At 42.0% G+C, this 25,436-nt stretch overlaps 2 protein-coding genes across 2 annotated transcripts; both read right to left on the bottom strand.

The window, feature by feature from the left end:
- Positions 1–283: 283 nt before the first annotated feature.
- LOC147797735 (uncharacterized) lies at positions 284–13,020 on the bottom strand. Its single transcript, XM_087142929.1, has 4 exons — positions 12,877–13,020; positions 3,742–3,789; positions 1,457–1,591; positions 284–1,218 (listed from the first exon to the last, which is right to left on the bottom strand). Exons 1-4 carry the CDS (start codon positions 12,878–12,880, stop codon positions 881–883), a joined length of 525 nt encoding a protein of 174 aa, XP_086999055.1. The 5' UTR covers positions 12,881–13,020; the 3' UTR covers positions 284–880.
- A 5,791-nt stretch (positions 13,021–18,811) lies between these two features.
- On the bottom strand, positions 18,812–24,083 carry LOC147797734 (uncharacterized). The gene is made up of 2 exons (XM_087142875.1): positions 23,884–24,083; positions 18,812–21,973 (listed from the first exon to the last, which is right to left on the bottom strand). Exons 1-2 carry the CDS (start codon positions 24,047–24,049, stop codon positions 21,687–21,689), a joined length of 453 nt encoding a protein of 150 aa, XP_086999001.1. The 5' UTR covers positions 24,050–24,083; the 3' UTR covers positions 18,812–21,686.
- Between the last annotated feature and the right edge of the window lie 1,353 nt (positions 24,084–25,436).

The following is a 25,436-nucleotide window of genomic DNA, read 5'->3' as shown; positions in this document are numbered from 1 at the left end:
TTCTATTGTTTGCCTTGAAAAAGCTCACCTACATTGCAAAAACCAACGCCCATCATAAACGCGTCTTTGCGTTAACTGTAAACACGTTTCCATTGAAAAGTAAACAGCATGTTGGAAATAAACGTGTTTCGGCGTTACCACCCGATAAACGTGTTTTTGTGTCTTGTTATTAACACACAATGTGTCATTTTGATGACATTTATTAACACATCAACATGTATTTGTTTTTTAAAAACCACGTACACGTATTCAGCTTTAGAATATTAACACCACAACACGCTCATTAAAAATGTTACCAGGATGACGTTTTATTAAAGACGTTAAAACATTCACGTTTGGTTTTACAGTGTACTGGGCTGGTAATAAAAACCACCTTTGTTATGAAAGTAACAATCCTGCACGATGTTTACAGATCATTTCAGACATTACCTATTCCTTGGAATCATTCCACTTTATGTTATAACTGACCGATTGCAACATTTATTGTAATTAAATGCTTCTATTTTCCAGGCTGATGTCAATAAAGTGGTTGTGCTGACTGATCCGCTACAAGTTTGCAAAGTAACCTGTGATGAAACAGGTTCGCAGCAAGTTTAAGTAACTGAGTTCGACCGAAATGGTAAGGTGTTTGACTTGGGATGGAGTGGGTCAAATTACACAGGTAACTGCTGTAGCAGGATGGCAACTGGTTCGATGATTCAAAAATGTGGCACACTACAAAATCTGACAAAATGATTAGTGAACTCAGTGACAGCTGGAATGTTGCAATCTAATGAACCCTTGAGTTGCATTTCACTATCTCTTAGTATTTAGACAACTTGAAACTTAAGGTGTGCTGTGGTAGCTTTGTGTAATCCTGACTAAACGACCTCACACGCGATTACATCATCAGCATGTGCATTGAGCACGCTACGGAGACCAGCCACAATAACGGCTTGACGGAGACTCCGTCATCACCGCTGCCGTTACCTCCGCCTTTACCGCCGGTCCCGTGGTCTTTGCTGATGTTTTTGCCGTTGCAGCCGTCACTGTCACAGATGCACAAATCGCCAAGGATGACAACCTCAGATTGAGGAGCGGTGGGAACACCAGTTACCGAATCAAGGTAATTATAGCCCCTCAACGGAACGGCAAAGTCATCCGAAACGCAGCCGACTCCGATATCCTCCAGTGATGGGTTGCAATTGCGAATGATACCCTCGAATGTGACTCCATTGTCTGAAATCAAAACAAAACAAATTGACAAAAACATTAATGCTCTAACTCAAAACGGGAGGGGCAAACCTGTATTCAATTTACGTCTTTGACTAACTAGAACTTTCATTTTGTGTTATTAAGCAACTTCACTATCCTCAGATCGAAAAAGGGTTTCTTAGTCCTGACGGTATGAACGGTGAATTGGGAGCCACGTTCCTCGGTTCGAATTGACATTGTAGCATTTGCATGGGTGACAAACCTACAATAGTGCCGGAAAAATTCATGCACGTCACCGTCACCAAACCATCGACGACTGGGCATGTCTGGATCTCTCCTGTCTCGCCCTCTTGACAGAAACCACCCGCTTCACAGACGTAACAGTCGATGGCAAGTCCTGAAGTAAAACAAAATATGAAACGGTAAATAGGTTTTTCCTGCCCTTTCAATTGTTTGCTGTTATGCCATTAAGGATGGACACTGTTCGTTTAGGGGGTGTCATACGTCATACCAAAACTTTTCTTTTTTAAAGAAAACTTTTCTCACAGCAACAACATAAACTAAAACAATGATTATCCTAAGTAAACTATTACAGCGGAAAAATATTCCTATTTTTGACAAGTTCAGAAATACTTTCAAAACTAAGGTTTCTGCCTCAAATGAAATTACACTTTTGCTTAAAAATATGCAACTTACTTACTTAATACTAAGCTTAAACTAAACTAAACTTACTTAATATAGATATCAAGATGCATTTACAATGTCCAAAACAAGAAAACGGGTTTAAATGGGACACAAAGGAAGAACTGCATTGATATTGTATCGTCCTTTCATTTATTACAATGCAATGCTATTTCAGGAGTCCGTAATTAAGGCTGGCGCGAAGAGTGTTTTTCCCATTGTGTCAACACACGGCTATCAGCAAATGTATTGTAAACTCACGATATGACCAAAAAATAATAATCACTCGCCTTGAGTGCACCCTTAACTGTGACCTCAACTCTTATAGAAAATCTGAACTTTTCACTTGTTACTTTTGTCACCGTCCACCTTTACTATCAACTTAGGTTAAGGGCGAGTCACATTGCTTTAACCCGAAAAGGTTATTAAACAGACAATTGATAATTGATTCCCATATACTGACTGAGTAGTAGCACCTCCTCACATTTATACATTAAAAAATCGTTATTTGGGGAGTTCAGTTCCACCGCGAGAAAGCTCAGAGTAAAAATAAAAATAAGCCTATGGGCGGCAAACAATATTTAGCGATTTGATGATGTCAAAATACGCGCCCAAGAGTTTAATACTTGCGGCCGTAACGGGCTATCTGGTTGCGGACCCATTGCAAATGTTTGCAGCGAATAAAACTGTTTGTGCTTGCATTATGCATCGGCCCACTGAGCTTAGTTATTATTCAGTAAAGACGTAGGTATGATTTTGAAGCCTGGCAACTATGTGCCATCTGATGTTTCCTCGGTGGTCATTCTCAGCGAATTACCACTGCCATCCAGCACGTGACCCTCCCGACAAGACCTTGCGTAAACACGCACTGTCGATCTAGTTTTTTTTATTCTATAATAATTATGGCCCCGAGACAATGAAACAAGTGCAGAGCCGTAGTGTGACGTCATTGAAACAAGCTTTCATTGGATGCTCCCGGCGAGTTTTGTTTTCAAACTGAAAACAAAACTCGTCGGGAGCATCCTGATTGAAAGAATTTCAACTTATGCTTTTGATGCTAGTAGCAATCCTTATTCGGGTTTTTTACATGATAGTTTGTTATGAATATAGCTACATTTAATACAAAGTGAAACTGTGAATTACTAATGCGACAGATCATTAATTAATAGCGCCCCCATTGTCATACGATTTCCAGCCTCTGACTCTCATGCAGCGGCGAATGCATCTTTTGGTGTATGTGTGTAGGGGGTGCAAATACAAAAGTAAATGTGGCTTCTGGCTTATTAAACATGATGTGGGGAGAGAAAAGTATCAAAAGCCTTACTCGTGGCCCCGACATCTTTGATTTTACCATATCTTGAATATCAAAAAGCCTTATGTATACTGAAAGATGAAAAACATTCTTTCGTAATTTTTTTTTCAAAGAATATTGCCTTTTGCACAGGTTGTGAACGAGTGGGTATTGTCTACACGCAGATATTCTCAAGAACTAAAAGTGGTGAGCTATGGAATCTCGTGGTTGTGATTCACCTGAGCGCATCATTAATGCACCGTCCTCTTGCACTCTGCTTAATGAATGTTTCTTGAGATCGCATTCACTGCAGATTAATAATGTATTATCTGTAACACACAAATACAAACATGAGAAACTTCTGCAACTTTCCCTGATAGCAACAATGACGGTTGGGTCACCAACAGCTTGACGTCTTTGGGCCAAAAATGCAGTCTACGTGACGTGCCAAACCAAATATAGATTTTGACCCCCCCCCACACACACACATGTTTACGGGGCGTGTAGTGGTCCATCCACAAATCAATCATGGATTAATTTAGTATTAGATTAAAGAAATAAAATAGAGAACAGACCTCCAGAAACTGAAGCAACCACCAGAAGAACGAACAGAAGTTTCCCTTCTGCAAAAAAAAGAGAAATAGGTCAAATCTCCTCGTCAATATCAGTGGTGTATGTAGAGTGCAACTACCCGTTTGTTTATCTAACGAAGGTTTTTTTTTTTTAATTAGGGAAGCAACTTTGACAAGTCTGAGAGACAGAAGATATCAGTCGGTATATACAAGACTAACCACCTCAATTCAGCCGACAATAGCTTTAGGGATTGTAAGCTTTTGTTCGAACCTCAAGCTTAAAATGAGAAATTTGCAAAATCTTATTGCTACAAGATACACCATATAAAGTCTCCAGCGTGATTTTCGCAAGTGCAGGGAAGGTTTGGGGTTTGATTAGTTTATTTGCATGTTTTGTTTTAATCAAATCTTGTGGATAAGGACTGTGAAACAGTCGACAGCAGAGCACAATAAGCAATGGTCAATAGTGTGGGGAGTTGCCCGTATATTTATCATGTATAATCTACATGCACATGGTATACGCCTTTAAGATCCTTTCAATGTTTACGTTGTTGCATAGCAACTGAGAGGGTCCCCTCACCCTTCACGTTGACGTGGCCTTGCGCCTCTATTGGAATTAGCTCCATTTAATTTCTATCATGATAACATAAGATGTAGCCGGAATACCTTCCGCTGACTTCATTATCTGTTTTAAAACGCTTGGATTCATTTTTATTGTAATTACGGGCATTGTCAACATTTTTACTATTTATACCGCGCTTGGATATGCCGGTCTGCCCAGTGTGCGTTACCGACCCTTCGACCACGTCTAGTCCTTTTTTCTTTCCGTGGCCATCTCGGTGGAGACAGCGCAACATTTCGGGACCATTTCGGACAGTTTTCAGCCTGTTCCCTTGGAGTTGCTGGGCCCTGCAGACCACTGTAGGTCTCGCAACCCGTGGTGTCTGGGTGAGTCGGGGTTTGGGGGGTATTTGGCATATCCTAGCGCCGGTATTTTGTAATTTCATCCATTATACGTTGCCATTTATGGTCACTTATAAACGTTCGACATGTACATCGTCTTCGCGCTGTACCGTCACGTGGTCAGTGCATTTGCATAAAGCCCCAAAGCCACCGTGAATAGAAATTTGGGTTGTGCTGTTAGCTTAAATAGCATATTCGCTTCTATGTATTATGTGTGCTATGTATAAGCAGTACGCACTCGTGCCATTGCAGAATACCATTGCATTTGATGTCATTGTTGTTTAATTATTGTCCATGAATCAACTAAAGCACTTATGTAATTAATTAGGGTTCGTGCTTTTGTATTAATTTATAGGGTTTTCTTTCCATTGACGAATAAATTGGAGGTGATTATTTGACGACCTGTGTTACAAGCTGATCCAATCCATCCCTTACCGGGAGACCAGTCTCCCCCCTCCGGATCGTCAGGGTCCGCCCCCAGCGGGCGCGCAAGCGCTGCCGCTACAAGTTCTTGGCGTCGTAGACAGGATTGGATGAATGTGGAGCTTGATGTTACTGTACCCCAGATACCGTCGTGTGATGAGGGACGAGACTGCTTTTTGTTAAGACACGCTGTGGTTATAGTTTGTTATTATTATTGTGTAATAACACCTTTTTGCTTAAATGCACTTTCTACTGTAAAGGTAATCACATGTGAGTGCCTGCCTTTTTTTTTTAATCCTATGCGTGTTCTTAAGGCAATTTCCTGATTTAAATGTCATTTTTGTTACATGTTACATGTTTATTGGAGTACTTGTATATCTCATTTTTCTTGTAACTGCCCGGGGTGCCCAGCAGTTTGTCAGCACATGTATTTTGATACCATAGTGCTTGTATTAGTACGTAGCTCTGTTGGTGATTGCATTTTAAGAGGTTTTGCCTCTCTTGTTGTTTTTGGTGGCCCGTACGTGGTTTGTTTGTCACTCTGACGTTTTGACTTTAGTTGACTTCAGACTAGAACCATGGCGACACCTGAGGGTTTGGCTGATGTAATAACAAGGTCGAACCAGGCATTGGCAGAAACTCTGGCCAATGCTTTTAAAGGGCTCAAATACCAGAGGGCCTTGACGGTTAAGCTCTCGAAATTTAACGGGCGCCCAAGGAAATCTGGGGACCCGACCCTGACTGAGTGGCTTGACGATCTTGAAACTTATTCCCGTCAATTGGGCTTGTCTGAGGACGAGAAGTTGTTGGTAGCAATAGATCACCTCGGTGGTGACGCAAAAGAAGAAGTTCGCTGCTGTCCAAAGACCGAGAAAGACCAGTTTAGCAAACTTCGGGCTCTTCTTAGGTCTAGATTTGGCACCAAGGAGACAGTGCAGTCACTGAACTGCACATTTTACTCCCGAAATCAACTAGAGGGAGAGAGCCTGGAGGACTATAGTAGGGTACTCATGCGACTATATGACCGCATGGAAGCGGCTTCCACAGACCGAAGTGAGAAAGAGGCACTGGGTAAACTCAAACAAAGTGCTCTTAAGGAACAACTCACGCGTGGTGCGCGTGATGTGTTAACGAAGCGCGAGCTTCGTCGACTTATACATGAGAACCCTGAGCTCCCTTTCTACAAGTTTAGGGAGCTTGCTTTGAACATCTTGCGCGATGTTGATGGTGAACCAGCAAGAACATGCCCACCGACATGTTCTGTGCCTGACATGAATGGTGCGGCTCCGCATGTGGATGCCGTGACCTCTTCTTCGAAGACTGCGCGTATAGGGGGCGATCACGAGTTACTTACTGCATTGATCGAGGGCCAGAAGCATCTGCGCGAAGCAGTGGAGCGCCTCACGCAACAGCAAGCGGAAACCTTAAAGCAGATACAGAAGTTGACAAACACAATTGCTTGTCAGAGTACTGCTGACCAAGCAAACCAGAAACAAATTCCGAAGAATCGGAAAACCCCTGTGCAGTGTACTTATTGTAAGAAGAGCGGGCATTCAGTTGAAAAGTGCTTCAAGAAAGAGTACGACTTGAAGGCTAGCGCAGAGAAAGAGCAAACTGGTAGCCAGGCAAAAGCATCTGACAGACATGTTCAGGAAAACATGTCGCCTCCGTCGTAGAGGGCGAGACGTCGGAGGAAAGTATTAATGAAGAGCCCACATTCAGTCCCATTACTTCTGATACAAGTAGGGTTTGTGTAGAAGCTGACAGGCGTAAGCTTTTTGCCAGCAGTCCTACTGCTGTGATTTTGATCAATGGAGTTCCGGCAAGGTGTATTTTGGACACTGGAGCCGAGACTTCGATGATATCATCACAGTTCTACCATGGCCATTTGGCTAAGGTAGTTGGGGGGTTGGATGATGTGGGTGGGTTCTTCAAATTGATGGGTGCGAATCACCTCGAAATACCACTTGAGGGTTACTTGGAGACACAAGTTGAGATTTTAGGCCAGAGGTTCTGTGCCAGTTTTGTAGTCTCTAGTAGTAAACTCTGTCCCGATCCTGGGGACAAGAGTAGTAAATACCCAGTTTTGCTGGGGTGTAACATTCTTAGGAAGGTCGCATCCAATGCAAAGTTTCTGGAGGTCTGTCGGCCAAACTCGGACTGGGATTTGGCCATTCGTTGGTTCCGATCCATGACGTCTGCTGGTGCAGATGGAGGGGTAAGGGAACCTGTGACCACCATTTTTGATGTCTTGACACGTGGTGAAGAGACAATCCAACCACGGACCGTGAGAGAAATTCACTGTGTACTAGGTGGGTCAGTAGTCGACCCGCAAGGTAGACTTATGTTAGTCCAACCTTACCCAATTAGTTCATCATTGGATGAAATTCATTGTGGAGTACGTGATCTAGAGGGTGCGTGCCACATTGTTGAGGGTCTGCAGCAGGTGGATGGACCTCATTTGTCATTGTTGGTCGCGAATACAAGCCCCAATCCATTGGTAGTTCCACCTTCCACTAAAATAGGTACTGTGAGTGATGCTTGTTTGACAGAGCAGGTTGTGGTTGATTCTGTTGATAACTGCTTCCATGTGTCCGTGCACAATGTTGTGGCAGGTGTGCCAGACGTGACGGATGTTGATGCTGAAAGTTCTGGGCCGGTGAGTTCGGAATCCCCTGGGCATGGTGGTGTGCAGGGTTCTTGTGATCAGCAAGGGGAGTTGTTTGTGTTCCATGATGGTACAGAATTCTTGTTGCCTCCTGGTATTAGTCTTAGGAGTCTAAATGCCACAGATGCACTGTCAGCGGCCGAGTTGATTCGGAAGCACCAGAATGTTTTCTCGAAGGGTCAATTTGATCTCGGCTACTGTGATTTGATCCCGCATGAGATTCACCTTTCAGATGAAAGGCTGATTAACTTGCCTTACCGCCGAGTAATACCAAGTCAGATATCAGAGGTGAAGAAATTGTTGCAGGATCTGCTTGACCGTAAGATAATCCGGCGATCAGCGAGTCCGTATGCTAGCCCAATAGTGCTGGTTAGGAAAAGAGATGGACAGTTGCGACTGTGCGTCGACTATAGGTGTCTTAATGCTAAAACGCATAGAGACGCTTTTCCGCTACCTAGGATCGATGAGACCCTAGAATCACTCGGAGGGGCCAAGCTGTTCTCTTCTCTCGACCTAGCGCATGGCTACTTTCAAGTAGCCATGCATCCTGACTCGGTAGCCAAGACTGCGTTTAGAGTGCCTTGGGGGTTGTACGAATTCCTTCGTCTTCCCCAGGGGCTCTGCAACAGTCCAAGTACTTTTCAAAGGATCATGGAGCTGATCTTTGGCGACATGAACCTTTCAGAATGTGTATTGTACTTGGATGATTTGCTCGTCTTCTCGGATACTTTCGAGGAACATTTAAGGAGGTTGGACAAAGTGTTCAGTAGGCTTGAGACCCATGGCCTGAAGTTAAAAGGCACTAAATGTCAGTTGTTCCGCACATCCGTTACCCACCTTGGTCACATTGTCAGTGACCAGGGTATTGCTGTAGATCCTACCAAGATCGAGAGAGTCAGAGACTGGCCGACTCCAACTAACCTTGATCAGCTTCGTTCATTTCTGGGACTAGCGTCCTACTATAGGCGCTATGTGCAGGGGTTTGCAAAAATTGCAGCACCCCTGCATGCACTGAGTGGCAAGGCCCCAGAAAAAGTAGGGAACTCTAGGGGGACCCTGCCTTGGTCAGAGGAAGCTGATGAAGCCTTTCAGACCTTGAAGAGCGCGCTTTGCAGTACACCAGTTTTGGCCTACCCTCAGTTTGACAGGGACTTTGTGCTTGAAGTTGACGCGTCCCTTAAGGGACTCGGGGCATGTCTATCCCAACGCGACGATTCGGGTTGTCTTCACCCCGTAGCATATGCCAGCAGAGGGCTCAGGGGAGCGGAAAGAAATTATTCCGACCTCTCTAGCTTTAAGCTAGAGCTTCTTGCCCTAAAGTGGGCTGTGTCAGAGAAATTCAGAGAGTATCTTTGGGGTAGGCATACACTGGTTTTGACTGATAACAGTCCTGTTGCCCACTTGCAGACAGCCAAACTAGGTGCAACTGAGCAGCGTTGGGCTGCTCAGTTGGCCCCGTTCGACTTAGAGATAAGATATCGATCAGGTCGAAGTAATAAATGTGCTGATGCACTCAGTCGGAACCCCCCTGAGGTGACTGATGTTGGGGCGGCGTGTGTGTTTCAAACTTCAGCGGAAAGTACCTCTGTCCCCGTAGAGCTGAGGCCTGCCTCAGCAGGCCATTCCGATTGTGCAGGAGGTGTGAGCGCATCTGATGATGACGCTCCCTTGGTGACACCTTCGGTGTTCCCATCATATTCCCACTCTGACCTGGCGACAATGCAGAAACAAGATGAGGCCCTTGGAGTTGTGTGGGGTCTTTGGAATCGCCGCTGGGACCCTGGGCAAGAAGCTGTTCCCCAGCCCAAAGAAACGACTGGACCGCGACGTTCTGAACGTCTGAGGCAGAAATGCCAATCCAGCACCCTGCCTACTGGAGTCACCTAAATTAGTTCCTGTAGTTTCATTGCAAAGCCTTCTAGCAAGCTGAGAGGAGGGGTCGCCTGTGTGTAGCAGGACAGTGGCATTTTGCCACCTCCTTATTCATGCTTGTCAGCTTGGTCGAGCTGTAGTGGGCTTGTGCTGTTTCGATCATGTACATTATGTAATTTGATCTAGGTGGGGCACATTGTATGCCCAAAGTACATGTATTTTGCCTGTACGTATATTTTTGCATTCAGTTTGTTATACATGTAATATATTGGTACATGTAGTTTAGAGTTAGACTAAGTTCCGAAGTACCCTTGTTACTTTGTTATTTTGCCCTCGTTTGTTTTTCGACGGCTTTGCAATGTCTGAACCGCTCAATGTATATTTGTTCGGGCACTCTTTTGTGAAAAGACTTGATAGGATGGCCCGTCAGGAACACCAGTCCGTGGAAGAATTACTTGGGCTTGCTCCAGAAATTAACTTGACTGTCGAGGGCCATCCAGGTTTGAGTTATGACCGTCTATTTAATCATGTTGATTATTACTGCCAAAAGATGCGGTTTTTGAATTCATTGACGTTTTGGTACTTGATATTGGTACAAATGATCTCTGTCTCCCTGAAATTACGCCAGAGGTTCTAGTTGGGAAGAGTTTTGAGTTCCTAGATGTGTTGGAAAGTAGAGGGATATCACCCCGAAAGGTGGTATTCCTATCTATAATACAACGATCTAAAATCACTAGATCTGGACAGGTCGCGGTGACGACTTTCAATCATAGAACGAGAAGGTTCAACTCACTCTTCGGTAGGAGACCTAAGTCGGAACGTCAGAACGTGTATCTGTTCACGCAGAAGCGTGTGAACTACCCTAAGTATTTGAGTGATGGTTGTCACCTCAATATAGAGGGTATGAACAAGTATTGCAAGGGTCTCCGAGCAGCCATTGTTCGCTATGGCTTTCACTAATTTGTAGAACTAATACATATATTTTTCCCTTGCAACTACGATTTTAGCTAGGCTATATCGAAGAAGATCAAAGGTGTCCACTCTTGAAAAAGAGACAGGCTGTGCCTCACCGATGATCACGCATTCTTTTGCATCACTTTTATCGGATGTTGTTAACATGTTTTATACTTTTGTACTTAAAAAAAAGTGATTGACAGCCGTTAAGTGATCACCAATGAGTGTCTTTTGAGGATAAATCATTTTAGACAAGTTTGCCCTGGATAGGGGAATCCCATTTCGGTATTATGTCTCCAAACTTTATCTTACATCAGTGATATATTATGTGAGGTTATTCCCGGCGTTATGCTGTTAACATCACCATCCTGGGGCGTATGGTGTCAAAGTAGGGAACTTGTGGGGAGTTGCCCGTATATTTATCATGTATAATCTACATGCACATGGTATACGCCTTTAAGATCCTTTCAATGTTTACGTTGTTGCATAGCAACTGAGAGGGTCCCCTCACCCTTCACGTTGACGTGGCCTTGCGCCTCTATTGGAATTAGCTCCATTTAATTTCTATCATGATAACATAAGATGTAGCCGGAATACCTTCCGCTGACTTCATTATCTGTTTTAAAACGCTTGGATTCATTTTTATTGTAATTACGGGCATTGTCAACATTTTTACTATTTATACCGCGCTTGGATATGCCGGTCTGCCCAGTGTGCGTTACCGACCCTTCGACCACGTCTAGTCCTTTTTTCTTTCCGTGGCCATCTCGGTGGAGACAGCGCAACATTTCGGGACCATTTCGGACAGTTTTCAGCCTGTTCCCTTGGAGTTGCTGGGCCCTGCAGACCACTGTAGGTCTCGCAACCCGTGGTGTCTGGGTGAGTCGGGGTTTGGGGGGGGTATTTGGCATATCCTAGCGCCGGTATTTTGTAATTTCATCCATTATACGTTGCCATTTATGGTCACTTATAAACGTTCGACATGTACATCGTCTTCGCGCTGTACCGTCACGTGGTCAGTGCATTTGCATAAAGCCCCAAAGCCACCGTGAATAGAAATTTGGGTTGTGCTGTTAGCTTAAATAGCATATTCGCTTCTATGTATTATGTGTGCTATGTATAAGCAGTACGCACTCGTGCCATTGCAGAATACCATTGCATTTGATGTCATTGTTGTTTAATTATTGTCCATGAATCAACTAAAGCACTTATGTAATTAATTAGGGTTCGTGCTTTTGTATTAATTTATAGGGTTTTCTTTCCATTGACGAATAAATTGGAGGTGATTATTTGACGACCTGTGTTACAAGCTGATCCAATCCATCCCTTACCGGGAGACCAGTCTCCCCCCTCCGGATCGTCAGGGTCCGCCCCCAGCGGGCGCGCAAGCGCTGCCGCTACAATAGCATGGATATGTCAAGTTTAAGTACAAAGGACTTCATGTTACCATACGTTTACGGAGACCTTCTACATCACAGGTTTCTGTTTGCTCTGCTCAATGCCACCATTCTTTCGTTTGTTTCCACCAAATTGTCACTTTTTAATCATCGATTGACATCTTATAACACAGTCGAATCAATATTTTCTATTTGTTGATTTTGATCTCACAATTACGCGGGAGAGGATTTTTTTTAATTCGTATATTATTTAATAATCAATATTGACTGCTGTGATCGATGTTAGTCATGACGTTATTACCTAAAGGACTCCTAGCAGCAGTTATTATTTTGTCGTGAATTTTTTATTGTATTTGTCTCACCTGAAGATCCTCAATTTAATCGAAACAAAGAGTATCTCAGTCGGTTGCTGCATGGACAGAAAGTTAAGCAATGCGCTGCGTCAGTGCATCGTCGTATTAATCTGTGTTAGTAGAGCGTACCTTGCTTGCAAGTAAAATCTCAGTCATACCATAAAACATTTTGGACGAAAATGTACATATGCCCTCAAACCAAGCAGACGCTGATAAGGTACCATACGCTTCCTGTTTGCATTCAATTTCAAATGATGATTGCATTCAGATTCAAAATGACATTTGCCTCAAGCCATATTTTTCTGTGAAAAATAACGAGAGAAATAATAATGGTAACAAGAGAAACGATAAATTAGGTAATTGTTTCCTTTTCCATTAATTGTTTATGGAAGCGCATATCCCAAAGTTATAGCCGTACCCTTCAGAAAGGACGTAAAGGTATATTAAAAAAATGGCTCACGAAGATAGGGCTCTAGATTCACCCTTTAGTAATTTAAAAGGTTCTTACCCATGTTGCAAGGTAAATATCAGCGTAAGCTTCGAAAGGGCCGGAACGTAATATGCAGTCAACCAGTCGTCAAGACGGAACAGTGAGCGCATCTGGTCCAAAGGCTTTCGGTGCTCGGGAACTCCTGGGCGTAAACTAATGACTAGCCAATCAAAAACCAACACTGGAGTGACGTGCACACATTTTGCAAGTGAAGTGGGATCACGTTTCATGTCTGGGACCTCACCATGCACGCATTTCGAGCTACTAGTATTTATAACTGAGAACTAACTCACCTACGCGAAGTCACACAGGGAAAGGCCAACTTATAAGGTTTTTGAGCAACCCCTTCGGGGAGGTTTTCAACCTTCGAAGCGGTTGTAAACAGCGTTTATAGTTTGCCTTTGGTTGTTTGAAGGACGAGACTTAGATGACATCTCAGCACAAGGCTTAGTTTGCCTAATGCAGCTGCGTTTGAAAAACTCGAGTCCCTGTGTGTTGGGGGGGTGATTTTGTATTTCAAAAACGAATCCCCATCTTTCAATTTGACTTACGAAGCAGCGCGCGTTAACGCTGTGAAAACCAACGACTACAACGAGCGAGTGTACACCTTTTGTAAGAAGCCTGAATGTATAGTCGTGGTCGAAAGTGAAGTAGAGATATTCTTACTGAACATATATGGTCAAGCAAATACAATTACTGGAATTTCTATCTCGCCGCGGCAACTTAGTATTTGTTGACAATTTAACTCGACGAGGTGAGTGACCAAAGACTACTGTCACTGAATTGGGCGCCTGTCCAATACTTGGAGTATTTGTATACGTTTTAAGGGCTGCTAAATCTGCTCTGCGGAAGCTGCTGCATGATATTGTGTCCTGACAGGGTGTCCTTTTTAGCTTATAAAAAGAAGACAAAACATGACCTGTACCATGGACAGATACTCTTAACGTTAAAACATTACCGAGCGATAGGATCACGATGTGTTCAAGGTAATACGTGCATTCAAAACTCGATATCTTTCGCAATAAAACATTCAGAAGAGTGGTTATCTCCATTTTAATTTGAAACATTGTTCCCGCGTTTGGAGTCAGTGAATCAGAGAAAGTGACAGAGGTGAGTTATTTTTCTAAGGGCTTTTTGAGGGTGGTTTATGAGGCTGAGGTCAAGTAACCGCTCGCATATAGTGGCCTCCATAAACCGTGTTTCATTGAAACATTTTTATGGCCGTTTATTGTGCGCTCATATCCATCGTTACTGATGTTCAATTCAATGTGCTGGGTCACAGTCATTGCACACCAGGCCCATAAATGCTCAAATAGCCATTCCCCTCCCTGGAAAGTACACAACCCTGTGCTACACGTCACAAAATTCCTTTTTAGCTAATAAATCAAGATGTATTTTACTTCTGAGTTGACTTGGACATGTCTATGCTTGACTGTCTTGCTGACCGTAGTCACTAGTGGCATATCTTTCGTTGGTCTAAGGTTTAGTGGTTTTGGTCCAAGGAAAGGTTAAAGGTACCCTGGTCGCGAGAAATGAACAAGTTTTGGGTTCCTTGGGACTTCTGGGGCGGTGTGACGTCGCAAGGTTTCTGGGTTTTTTTTTCCTACGACACAATAATGAGTAAGCAAAAAAGCAAGTGCAACGATCATCATTCTAGAAAGCAGTACCTTGAGACTGAGTTGTTGAGGGTATTCACGTTTTATCCTACCCTTTCAATTTTGAATTTTGACCGATTATAAATATTGTAAGCTCAAAAATGTTGTTACTTGTGAGAGGCTTGGGAATAGAGCATATCATATTTCTATGTTGCTGGTAAGGAGACTTCTCCTGTGACTGTGAGTTCATTTTATTATGATATCTTATTAAATTTGAATTTACCCCACAGAGGACAAAACGTGATCATCTGTTTTTCTGCTATCAGGATACGTGTAGTTGAAAAGCAGGTATCACGTCTTGTAACATGCAGTTTTCGACTTTTACACTTTCTTCTACCTGTGAACAGAATAATCATTTTGTTATACTTTTCTTATTGAAATCGTAGAGAACGTTTATCATAATAGTATTACAAAAAGCATTTTTTTCAACTAAAACAAATGGAGATTGAAATGAAAAGACCAATACTCTCCCAAAGGCTGCGTTTGCAGACGTGATTGGTTAGCTCTTCAATGATATTTTGCACCGCTGTAGTCATGAATGACTGAGCATCCCCGCTTGTCATAATAATAGGTAAATCTTTTAATCAGTTGGACTTTAATACATCCATGTCAAAGGGCATGCGAAATAGCTTCAGCTATTGTCTAGCTTGCAAGACAAGCCTTTATTATCGTTACCTCGCTCATCCTTTTCCAAACATGAAAGACAAACAGACTATCATGACCTGTGCAAAGAAGCCTGAAAACAAACGTGAAAGTGAAATTTACTGAAGTAAAATTTGTAATGGAACTATTGTTTTACAAAACGCAGAATAACAGAGAGCAGTGTTTAATTTAAAAAGCCTGCTTTCGCTTTCCCTTCGCTATTTGTACTTGGGAATAAACTAAACTTCGCTGAATGTACTGTGCACACCTTATAATCCAACACCTCATAATGATCTTTAATTCTTCCTACTTCCTCCAAATGAGATTCTGTGGTCGCGTAGGTCTCTTGTGCGGCATTTGTCCATGGAGTTAGCCATAAGGTCTGTATTTCAGCCGGTCTTTGACATGGTTTTGACTATCATATTCGTTACAATGTTGTCACGCTCATTTGCGTAAATCCCATGGGAACAGCAGTATACATCCTGGCACTTTTTAAGGTTGGGGATTGGCTGTTGAATCACCCCTCAACCTTTTTTTTTTTTTTTTTGTTGGTAAGCAAGCAAATTAAAACGGATTGTAAATAATCATTTGACATCCAATGACTAAAAAGCACTCATTAACACTCAAAAAGAGAAAGCTTTTTAAGCTAAAAATTTGCCATTATGAATACATATTACGTATATACATCAATATCATGAACATCAACCTCTGCATAGAGTTATATGGTATCGTCCCCGCGCCCACTTTTCAATTCTCACGGCTGGGCAAGTCATTCCCCACCTTTCCCCGTGCCCCTCCCCTCCCCAATTTCGGGGCTCAAATTACTTTACGCCACTGGTCCCTCTGTAGCTAATTCGTCCAATGCTTGGAGAATATTGAGGATAAGAAATGCACTTGTGAACACTCGCTGCACAAATGTTACGCTATCTGGCATGAAAGAGAAGAACCTAAGCTCAAACCACGGCTGACATGCTTTTGTAATTAAGTAAACAGATACAATATTAAGGAATCCACCCAGTGCCCGGATGTACATAGCAGGAAGTGAAGTATTTGTATAATTTTATCAACAGTTTTTTTTTGGAAGATACTTTTTCGAGGGATCTACTGCTCAGTTTGGAGAAAATCGGTCTTGCGAAATATTTTTTAAAATCTCATGATACGTATTTTTCCAACGTTCGCATTTAAAGTTGCATTTTCAAGTTCACTTTTGAGAGATGTGTCTTTAGAAATATGGTTTCTATTTTTTTTAAAATGTCTTTCAAGACATGTCTGTCCAAAGTTTATTTGTGCGAGATATACATACATGCATTTAAATAATCGTTGTTAAAATTATTTATTTTAAGAAACATTGATTCAAATTCGAGAAAAATATCGTTTGAACAAGAGATATTTTCTTTCCAAGTCGATTTCATGAGATATGTTTTTCCAAAGCTCATTCCTATCATAAATGTCTTTTTTTACGTTTTTTTTTCAAAAGTAGAAAATACAGCTTCTAACTTTAGATCTGGTAGAAACCAATTTGGAAAAAAATATATTATTGAACGTACACTTCAGGCTCTTGTACAAACTGCACTGGGAATGAAATGAAAGAATTCTCCTAGCCTGGTTATTCTTACTTGCAATCTTACCAGCATTGACATCAACGAGAGCAAAAGTGAAACTCATAACAAAGTGCTTCCCAACTCCTCTAAATGCTAACAAATGAAAAAGGCAAAATAGATAGAGGTCTGTCAAAACAGCTCTGCTTTCCACCTTCTCTTTCGTTTCTTCCTTCAGAATAAATAGATCGTGGCTCTATATATAAACTTGTAATAAAGTGTCCTTCAAGGGGCCCTCAGAGCATTTCTCATTAGGTTCCGGGGCTATTCTGCCTTCACTTCACTGACACTTCTGTCACACGTGTTGACAGTTTCCGTGGATGGATCCAGAACCATTTAGTGGGAGGGGGAGCAGATGTAAATCTTGTTCATTGGTTTTTGATTCTGGGGGTTTTTCTTCCACGACCACATGACGTCTATAAGACGGCTTATCCATGCCAATTACTGGTGTCACAAGGCGCCTTTCCATTATGTACTTTTTAGTGCGTGGCAAAGACGATGCGTTCAGGCATTTTACTTTCTCAGATGCAAACATCTAAACCATTAACATAGCACAAGAGTGCTTTGCGTTCGGCCGTCAAAACCGTCGGTATTCTGACAGATACGCAACGATTGGTGCCTCTCATTTTGCCAAACCAAAAGACGTCTTTTTCAGACAACTAAAAACGACGTCATTTTCCAACGACGAAACGACGTGTTTTTTACCTTTGAGACGTCGTATATGTAGCCAAGAAAAGACGTTGTTTACTTGATGGGAAAAACACAGTTTAATCGTCCAAAAGTCCTTCAGTTATTAATGATTTAAAAGTCAAGAAAAGAGAGGCTTTTTGTCGTGACGGTCGCAAAAGACGAATTTCTTTCGCATATTTTCCAAACGGGGAAACTTCTGCTGGACATTTTGTTAAATGAGCTAAATGTTTTTATTTAAAAATCAAGTGAATGACAACATTATTTTCCATTTGTTTCTAAACAGAGACTGAAGAGCTTGCATTAGCTTTTAAATAGAGCTGTTCTCTTAATCTCGTTGTAACATTTGCTAAATACCTACTGGTCAAATTAAATTACGGGATCAACTGAAATTGATCTTCCAAAACTGTTTGGATCTGCATTGTTATGGAGTACCGTAAGGCAAGATGGACTGTCTTGTATTGATTCAAGCTGGATATTGCCCCATGTATAATATATGCTGAGTGATAGCAGGGTAACCGTGGTTCCAAGACGTTCTTGGCAGTAATTGCAACTATACATGTATACCGGGCGCACTGTGTGCTTGTTGCATAATTATTGTAAATAGAGGGCGTTCTCGTCAAAGAACGAACGATCGGTATGAAGTCTGTGTGTACATGTACAACACACCGTATACTGTCTGTGTGTACACATGCCTTTATTAGCGGTTGCAATTTTTTTTAATCGTTTTTTACGGGAATTTCCAGGCAGTTTGGACGCCAGTACCATCCCGCAACAAAAAAAAATAGGTACTTTAAAATTACACACACACCCCGTTAAATTACAGACAAACAAATAACGGCCCAGCTGTTGTAAAGCTGCCCAGCTTCTTCATCGATGACTTGCAAAAATTTGGCAGCCATACCGCAAATTTACATCAATTCTTTGTGTAAATCTACATCATTTCAATTCCATCCTCATGGCAATAGCCTTGTGAAATTGCTGCTTCAGTAACGTAACTTCCTGCTACTTTCTGTTAATTAACTCTCATGCCAGTTGAAGAACATAATCAGTCCAGTGTAGCCAATTAAGGGTTAAGCTAATCATTTGACACAGTCTTCGTGATGAAATGATAACATTTCATGTCCTAGTTATGTAATTTCACACTGTTTGAACAACCGTTGGATGGTCCGATACAAGTGAGGGCGTCCTCCCATTACATGACACAATTGTACAATATTTTGGGACACATTCCAACAATCTTGTGCCAAATTCCCATGAATGTTCTTGAATAGTGCTGGGCTTGCATCAGGAAGTCAAATAAAGCTGTATACTAAATCGAAAACAGGCACAATCCTTAGATATTAACTCACACAAGCCTCAGTACTCGGGTGTTGTTTCCTTTTATTGGATTCTTGATAATCTGTCACTGGCAAATCATCAGAAATAAAACTCAGTTTTGTTAAAAATACTTAACATACTTCACACTGTTTAATGACAAAATGTTTAAATTTGCTTCAAAAAATAATGAAATACTGAAAAACAAGACATTTCAACAAACCTGAAGCTCAGCTGATCAATATCTCCACGAGAAAGGATAAGCTGTTTCATCAGCCAAGTCGGTCTTTCATTAATTTCAGTTTCCTGTTTACTGTTCACGGAAATTGAATCAATCCCGTAAGGCCTTCTGCTTGATCATGTCCATTTACATGTACAGGTGTCTAGGTTACTTAATTATTTCTGTCTGTATTAAAAGGTGCTCTTTTGAAAAAGGTCAAATTATGCTTCTTATTGGAAGGACCTTTGGTTTCAATGAGAATACATGTAATAAGACTTTTTCGAGATAAATTTGAATAAAATTTGGTACACTGTGTTATTTGACTGCATGTAAACATTACAATTTGAATTCCCTAGATTAAAGACACTGTACATGTATAATACCTCGTCATTTGGGGCAAGCTTTTGCATAGCAACCATCATCTCTGGAATGGACAGGTTCCTTTGTGACCTTCATATCCACCAAAAACAGTGTAATGGTGCAATGAGTCTCTCACGTAACTTAGCAAAAGCCTTCTCCAAATCACAAAGTGTAGCAACTGTGTCTTTAGTATGGAGATTTTGTGTTCACTGAACTTGCCAAATTTGGAGATGTTTCTAATAAGTATGATGCCATAAATGGTACGCATATTTGATAAACCATGTAACTGAACCTGAGGTAGCGAAATTGCAGTTGTGTCAGCAGAAACTAGAAGCAAACTCATTTCAAGCCAAGCAGAGCAACGTATAATGAGATTTCCGACCCTTCCGTTTGGTCAACGTGACACGTTTGCACACAGTGCCCTCTTTGTTGCCTATATGGTTCCCATATCATGGAGTCAAGGATGCGTAATACCCCCAATACACTAAAGAAAGCTTAGACCAGTTCCAACAACGTAAAGAAAGATATTACGTGTACATCGGTGGGTGAAATTAGGCACCAGCTTCTCACGTGCGCTGCGCGTTAATGCAATTTAGATTGACAGGATGTACACGTGTGTGCCAAGTGGAAGTTTCTGTTGCTTGCGTCACATGAATGCAATTTGATTTGATACAAACTTTGGTTGACAATGTTGATCGTGAGTCGAAACGCACAATACAACACAAGTAACACACAAATTCTTCACGGCAAATCCACAATGCGGTGTTTTACTGCGCCTATAAAAACGTCAGTTTGTCAACAAGAGACTTTTTAATAGGAGACAAGACATTATAGAATAAAACGCTTCAATCTCTTAGGCAATTTGCATTCATATTTTAAACACGTGATTATTGTAAATGGCAAAACAGTTCATGCCCATTTGTCTGGTATTGTTAATGATTTTAAGTCAACGCCTACCCTGTTATAATTTGTTGGGTTTACATAGCTTATGTTCCTCTACACAACCTCTAGTTCTCATTTTGGGACACATACAAGTACAGTGGGTTTATAGATATTGGGGGAGAAACTCTTTTAAAAGACTTTCTAGAGCAACGCACTTCCTGTGGTTCGTTATGTCTCATTGTGTTGAAGTAGAAAATGTCCCCACAAAACCTCAGTGAGTCAAATGGCTGGATACTTTGCAAATATTTCCATTAGCACAAACAATTGCAAAAATAGATGATACGGTTTATAATCACAGTCGTTAACAACTGTGGAAGTAAGTTCTTTATGGTGAGAGATGGTTCGGCAGTGATCCACCCACTTGTGCTCTTTGCTGATCAGTGATTGTTAGGCCTATGTTGAACTTCCAAAATGCACTGTAAATTGTGACTATACAGTTGACCGTCTCCTTTATAGTACAAATGTAACATGAGATTAATTGTATATTTTGAGGTACAATCTGAAACTAACCCAGGGTGATATTTCGGCACACTTTGGTGGTCCGAATGTTATCTAGAAGGTGTTTAATTAAAAAATGCGTTATTGTTTCCACAGTGCAAAGGACAAATGTCCATCAAACAGTAAGGTAGTCGACGGCAGATGACCCGGTTTCCACAGTGCAAAGGACAAATGTCCATCAAACAGTAAGGTACTCGACGGCAGATGACCCGGTTTCCACAGTGCAAAGGACAAATGTCCATCAAACAGTAAGGTAGTCAACGGCAGATGACCCGGTCTTGTTTTTCAGACCCAAGTTCGACTATTTTGAGAGATGTTCAGATCCAGTAGCCCGTCACTGTCGTATCAACTAAATGGGAAGATTTCCTCCACTTCCATAATTTTCCCAACTCATTTTGTTTCTTCTATTATCGTTAATGTTCAGAATGTCTGTAATCTATACATCGTCTGTTTTCCCAAATACTTCTTTGTGCCAGGCGTCACAGTTCTGTTTACGTTCCTTATTTTTTTCCTGGAAAAACCTCATGATTTTAAATGATTACTGCCAATTTTTACACAACTTGAAACCATAAAGTTGTTAATTGCACATGCAATCCAGCTAATAATGAACGCCTTGTTCCCGTCGGTTACCCGATGGAACATAGGATTTTAAAACAGGGAACCAGACTACTGCTACCTAATCGCTGTAGAATTTTCCGATACAGGCATGAGTATAATCTTGTATGAGAGCGCTACGGATCGCTGTGAAAACTTACACGAGTCTTTATAACCGTGACTGCATGGATCATTTTCTTCATTAAACTATAACTATAAGAGGATACAAAAACTACGGAGGCTAATAACGTCTATAAAATGGTAAGGCACCCGACGACAACACAGTATTTTACTGGATGCGTACTAAAAACTATTTTACATCATGAACAGATGCATCAAGCCCGAGATGAGGAGGAGCGAGAGGAACGGCTTGACGGAGTCTACGCCATTGCAGCCGTCAGCGTCGCAGAAGCACAGATGGCCGGACGTGACTTGGATTGTCACGTTACTGACATAGGGCACCAGGTCAGTGGCATACTGTAGGTTGCGCGTCAAGTAACCACTACTCTCACTAGTGGACAAGCAGCGGAGGGGTGGGGGCTCGGAATCCTTTGGCAGGAGATTGCAATTTCGAATGCTGCCGCGGAAGGTTGCAGTCGCTCCTGAAAAGGAGTGAAATATCGTCCGTTAAATGTTGGTCTTTTTTAATGAAAATCGTTTTTTCTTTACCAACAATTCCATTGGGCGACAATTGATGAGCTTTTGAACAAAGTTGCAATTATACACACCAGCTTTGACAGAGCATCAAAAATACTCACAAAAGTCAGGAAGTAACTATACTTATAGGCACTTCATGTTGCTATCGATTCACCTAACAGAACTGAGTGATGCATGGAGTGACACAACTATTTTAGAGGAAATAATGTGAGCGGCGTTAAGCCGTTCCTGCAAGGGGGGGTCCGGTGACTCCAATCCTCAAGTTGCTCAACCGTAGGATATTGGAAAGATTAGGGGTAAGAGACACCACGTTACGTCAGAGGCAATACTCGTGATGCTGTGGGTTTCATCAATGGCTGCGATAGAACAGCAACTAAGAGTTCACTTGGGTTCAAATTTGTCGCCACAGTTTCTATCTGCCCTGAGTAGAAGCACCCCCCTCATCGGTTGAAAAGACCGATGTTGATCAGGAGTATTCATTTTGTTGGTAACGCTGTCACCGTAACGTGTGCATTTCCTAGTTGTTCGTGAACCGAAGTTCAGCTCCGACCAAAGGAGCCTCCGTTGCTGAGAAAATTGCATCCTCCGTTGATCCAGCTCGCCTCTCATTGGCTGACATTGCACATGCGCACAGACCAGGTCAAGGGTTTACCCGTGGATGGGAGCCATTCAAGGCACCTTTTTTTTACATTCAAAGTGTAGCTGCAAAGAATTCTATATCTATGCTATTGAAATTTCTAGCCTCGAGCTGGACCAAGAGAAGACGCACTTTTCTTAGCAGCGGAGGCTCCTTTGGTCGCAACTGATCTTCGCTGGTACACGAACAACCAGGAAATGCGGCGCGCTACGGTCGCATCGCTACCAACAAAACAAACATTCCAAACGAAGTATGGCGTTACGGAACCCATGAGGGTGGTTCTTCTGCTGATAGACAGCTGAGGGCGCTGTTGCTGTGCCGTCATCTGGGGAGGACATCGTTCGGTGCAAAGATTTTTCTGCGCAAATTGTGAATCCAGAATTACTGACTGACAATATTTCTGAGAAACAGCGACTGCCTTATGACAAAGTATTTTCACAATGAATCACCAGAGAAGAAAATTTGGGGCCTGACAAACAAAATGCTGATAAAATGGAAGACTGTGAATGTGCACAGCAATGTAATAATTATTAGGGTTTTCTTCCTGGGATCAATGGCATCACAAGAAATATGGGAAGGCGCATCAATTAAATATGGATATTCACAGAATTCAGTGACTCCGAGTCGTTACAACATTGCATGAAGGGAAATACTGCGGAAATACAAGCAACATGGCAAGACAAAAATGAATGAAACAAAAGTCTCTGAGACAAATCATGATAAAACTTAGAATGACACACTCTAACCGCACGTGACAAAGATAGGGTGAACCTTTATAAAACGTGACAACATCTTCCTAACCGCCAGACAACATAACGTGATTTGACATTACCTCGCAACAAAAAATTCAACAAAGCACAGTAGAGGTTCTGCATGGGAGCCATTTTTCCGGTAAGAGCTTTTGTTCCACAGGGATACCTGAGTAGACCCTTTGTACTATCCCTCTGCGACAAAAGCAGTTACAGGAAAGACGGCTGCCATGCACAACCTCAATAACACATGACAAGACAAGATACGCTGTGACACGATAGGATCTAACAGGAAAAGGTACGAGACGGCACAGCAACATGTAAAGAGACGAGACGAGACCAGGCTGACGGGATGAGATGTGCTGCATCGCAACGCAACGAGACAAACCAAGACAGACTAGTTTATTTGTAAATTGAACTAAGGATTCACAGCAAGCCAACAAACTAATGCCAAATAGTACAAGCCCACCTCTAAATACTGCAGAATATGCGCCATCAAATTTCAGGCATTGGTTGGCAACTGTACCGTTGAGGCTGGCACATGACTTCAGTTCGCCCACTTCACCGTCTTTGCAAACCCCGAAAAAGGGACACACGTGGCAATTGAGTGCAAAAGCTTCAACGAAAAACCACATTCAAGATTCTGTTTAAATAACAGTCAATGTAAAGTTTCCGTCTGAGAACGTCGGTGTGGACTGACTCAAAAAAGACTAGATTGGCAGCAGTTGCATACGCGCGGTTTTGCTTGGCAGCTCATGTGCTGCAGGTAAAAGGTTAACGCGCAGAAAGAAAAGTCAACGCGACAAACACAAGATGTAAGAAAGGTTTCCGCACGCAAAAAAACTTTTGGACGTATTTACCTGTTTTTTTAGGTCGGTTACCGCTTTAATATCTTGGCTTATCTTTAGACTCTTGCCTTCCCTGGACAGCCCTGCCGACGATGTTTCTCGTATTTTTATTCTTAATGTCCAGAGATGTAAAATAAATAACGAGTAAATCAATGTACTGACGGGAGAAAACCTTTTCTGAAGTTTTCCCGAGAGCGATGTGTTCGCTGTCACGCAGGCAAAAGATTGTTGTGAACGTCATCTCTATAAACATGACAAGGAATTCCGCATGCACGAGAGCTAAACCAACCAGTAGCCAGATACTGGTCCCCATTAAAGTAGGGACGGGGACCAGTCCAGGAGCTCAGAAGCCAGCTGGCTACCAGCTGGTTTCTGCGCGTTGGACATGCTGTAATTTGGGCAGGTGCTGCTGGAATACCAAACCGACCCCTTACGAAATGAATGAGTAGAAACTTGGGGTACAAAATGGTCTGTAGCCGGGCAACTTCTAATTCAATAAAATACCACGAAAGTATCTTCCAGAGAGTTACCTTTTTAAATATTATTACTCAAAATGTGTATATGTAAGACAAAATGGTTATAAACTTCTTGCTGGCTTCAGTAACATAAAATATAAATAACAGAAAAAGGAGGGGCCTGACGTTTTGATCCTCGCAGAATCTTTCTGAGAGGCAAAATTTGAGAAGGATTCTTTGACTGTGAAATAGGTGCTGCTAGGATTGAAACGCCAGGACCCCCTTATTTTGTGATATTGCTACTCATTTTTTTTTATTTTCGTCACATAAATAAAAGCTTCCTCTTTGCGTACTATGAATAATTGTATTGTGGAAGTGAGTTTTGCAAAGTTTCCGTGCAGAGTTCGAAATTATTACCAGTAATGACCAGCTAAGTCATGATCTGGAGCCCATATGTATGTATGTTAAAGCTGTATAGAGTGTACGTTCATATTTTGAGCGTCCACGCGGGAGGGACTACAAAATTGCGCACGGCCATCACAAAGCGATTGGTTGCGTGATATGAACGCACAGCCGATCTAGTCCTCTCTGTCTATACATGTCTGTGTATACACATCTATCGTGACCATACAAAAGAACGCCTACAACATACACACACGCACGCAAGTGTATATTTACCTGCAACTGTGGACCCCCTATTGTTCCTCTTTCGTTTGTAC

This window comes from Acanthaster planci, linkage group LG10 (assembly GCF_054643075.1).
Source record: "Acanthaster planci isolate LZ-2023a linkage group LG10, COTS_SCS, whole genome shotgun sequence".
Classification (NCBI taxonomy): Eukaryota; Metazoa; Echinodermata; class Asteroidea; order Valvatida; family Acanthasteridae; genus Acanthaster; species Acanthaster planci.
The sequence above is the reverse complement of the archived record's forward strand: the minus strand, read 5'-3'. Positions and strand labels throughout refer to the sequence as shown.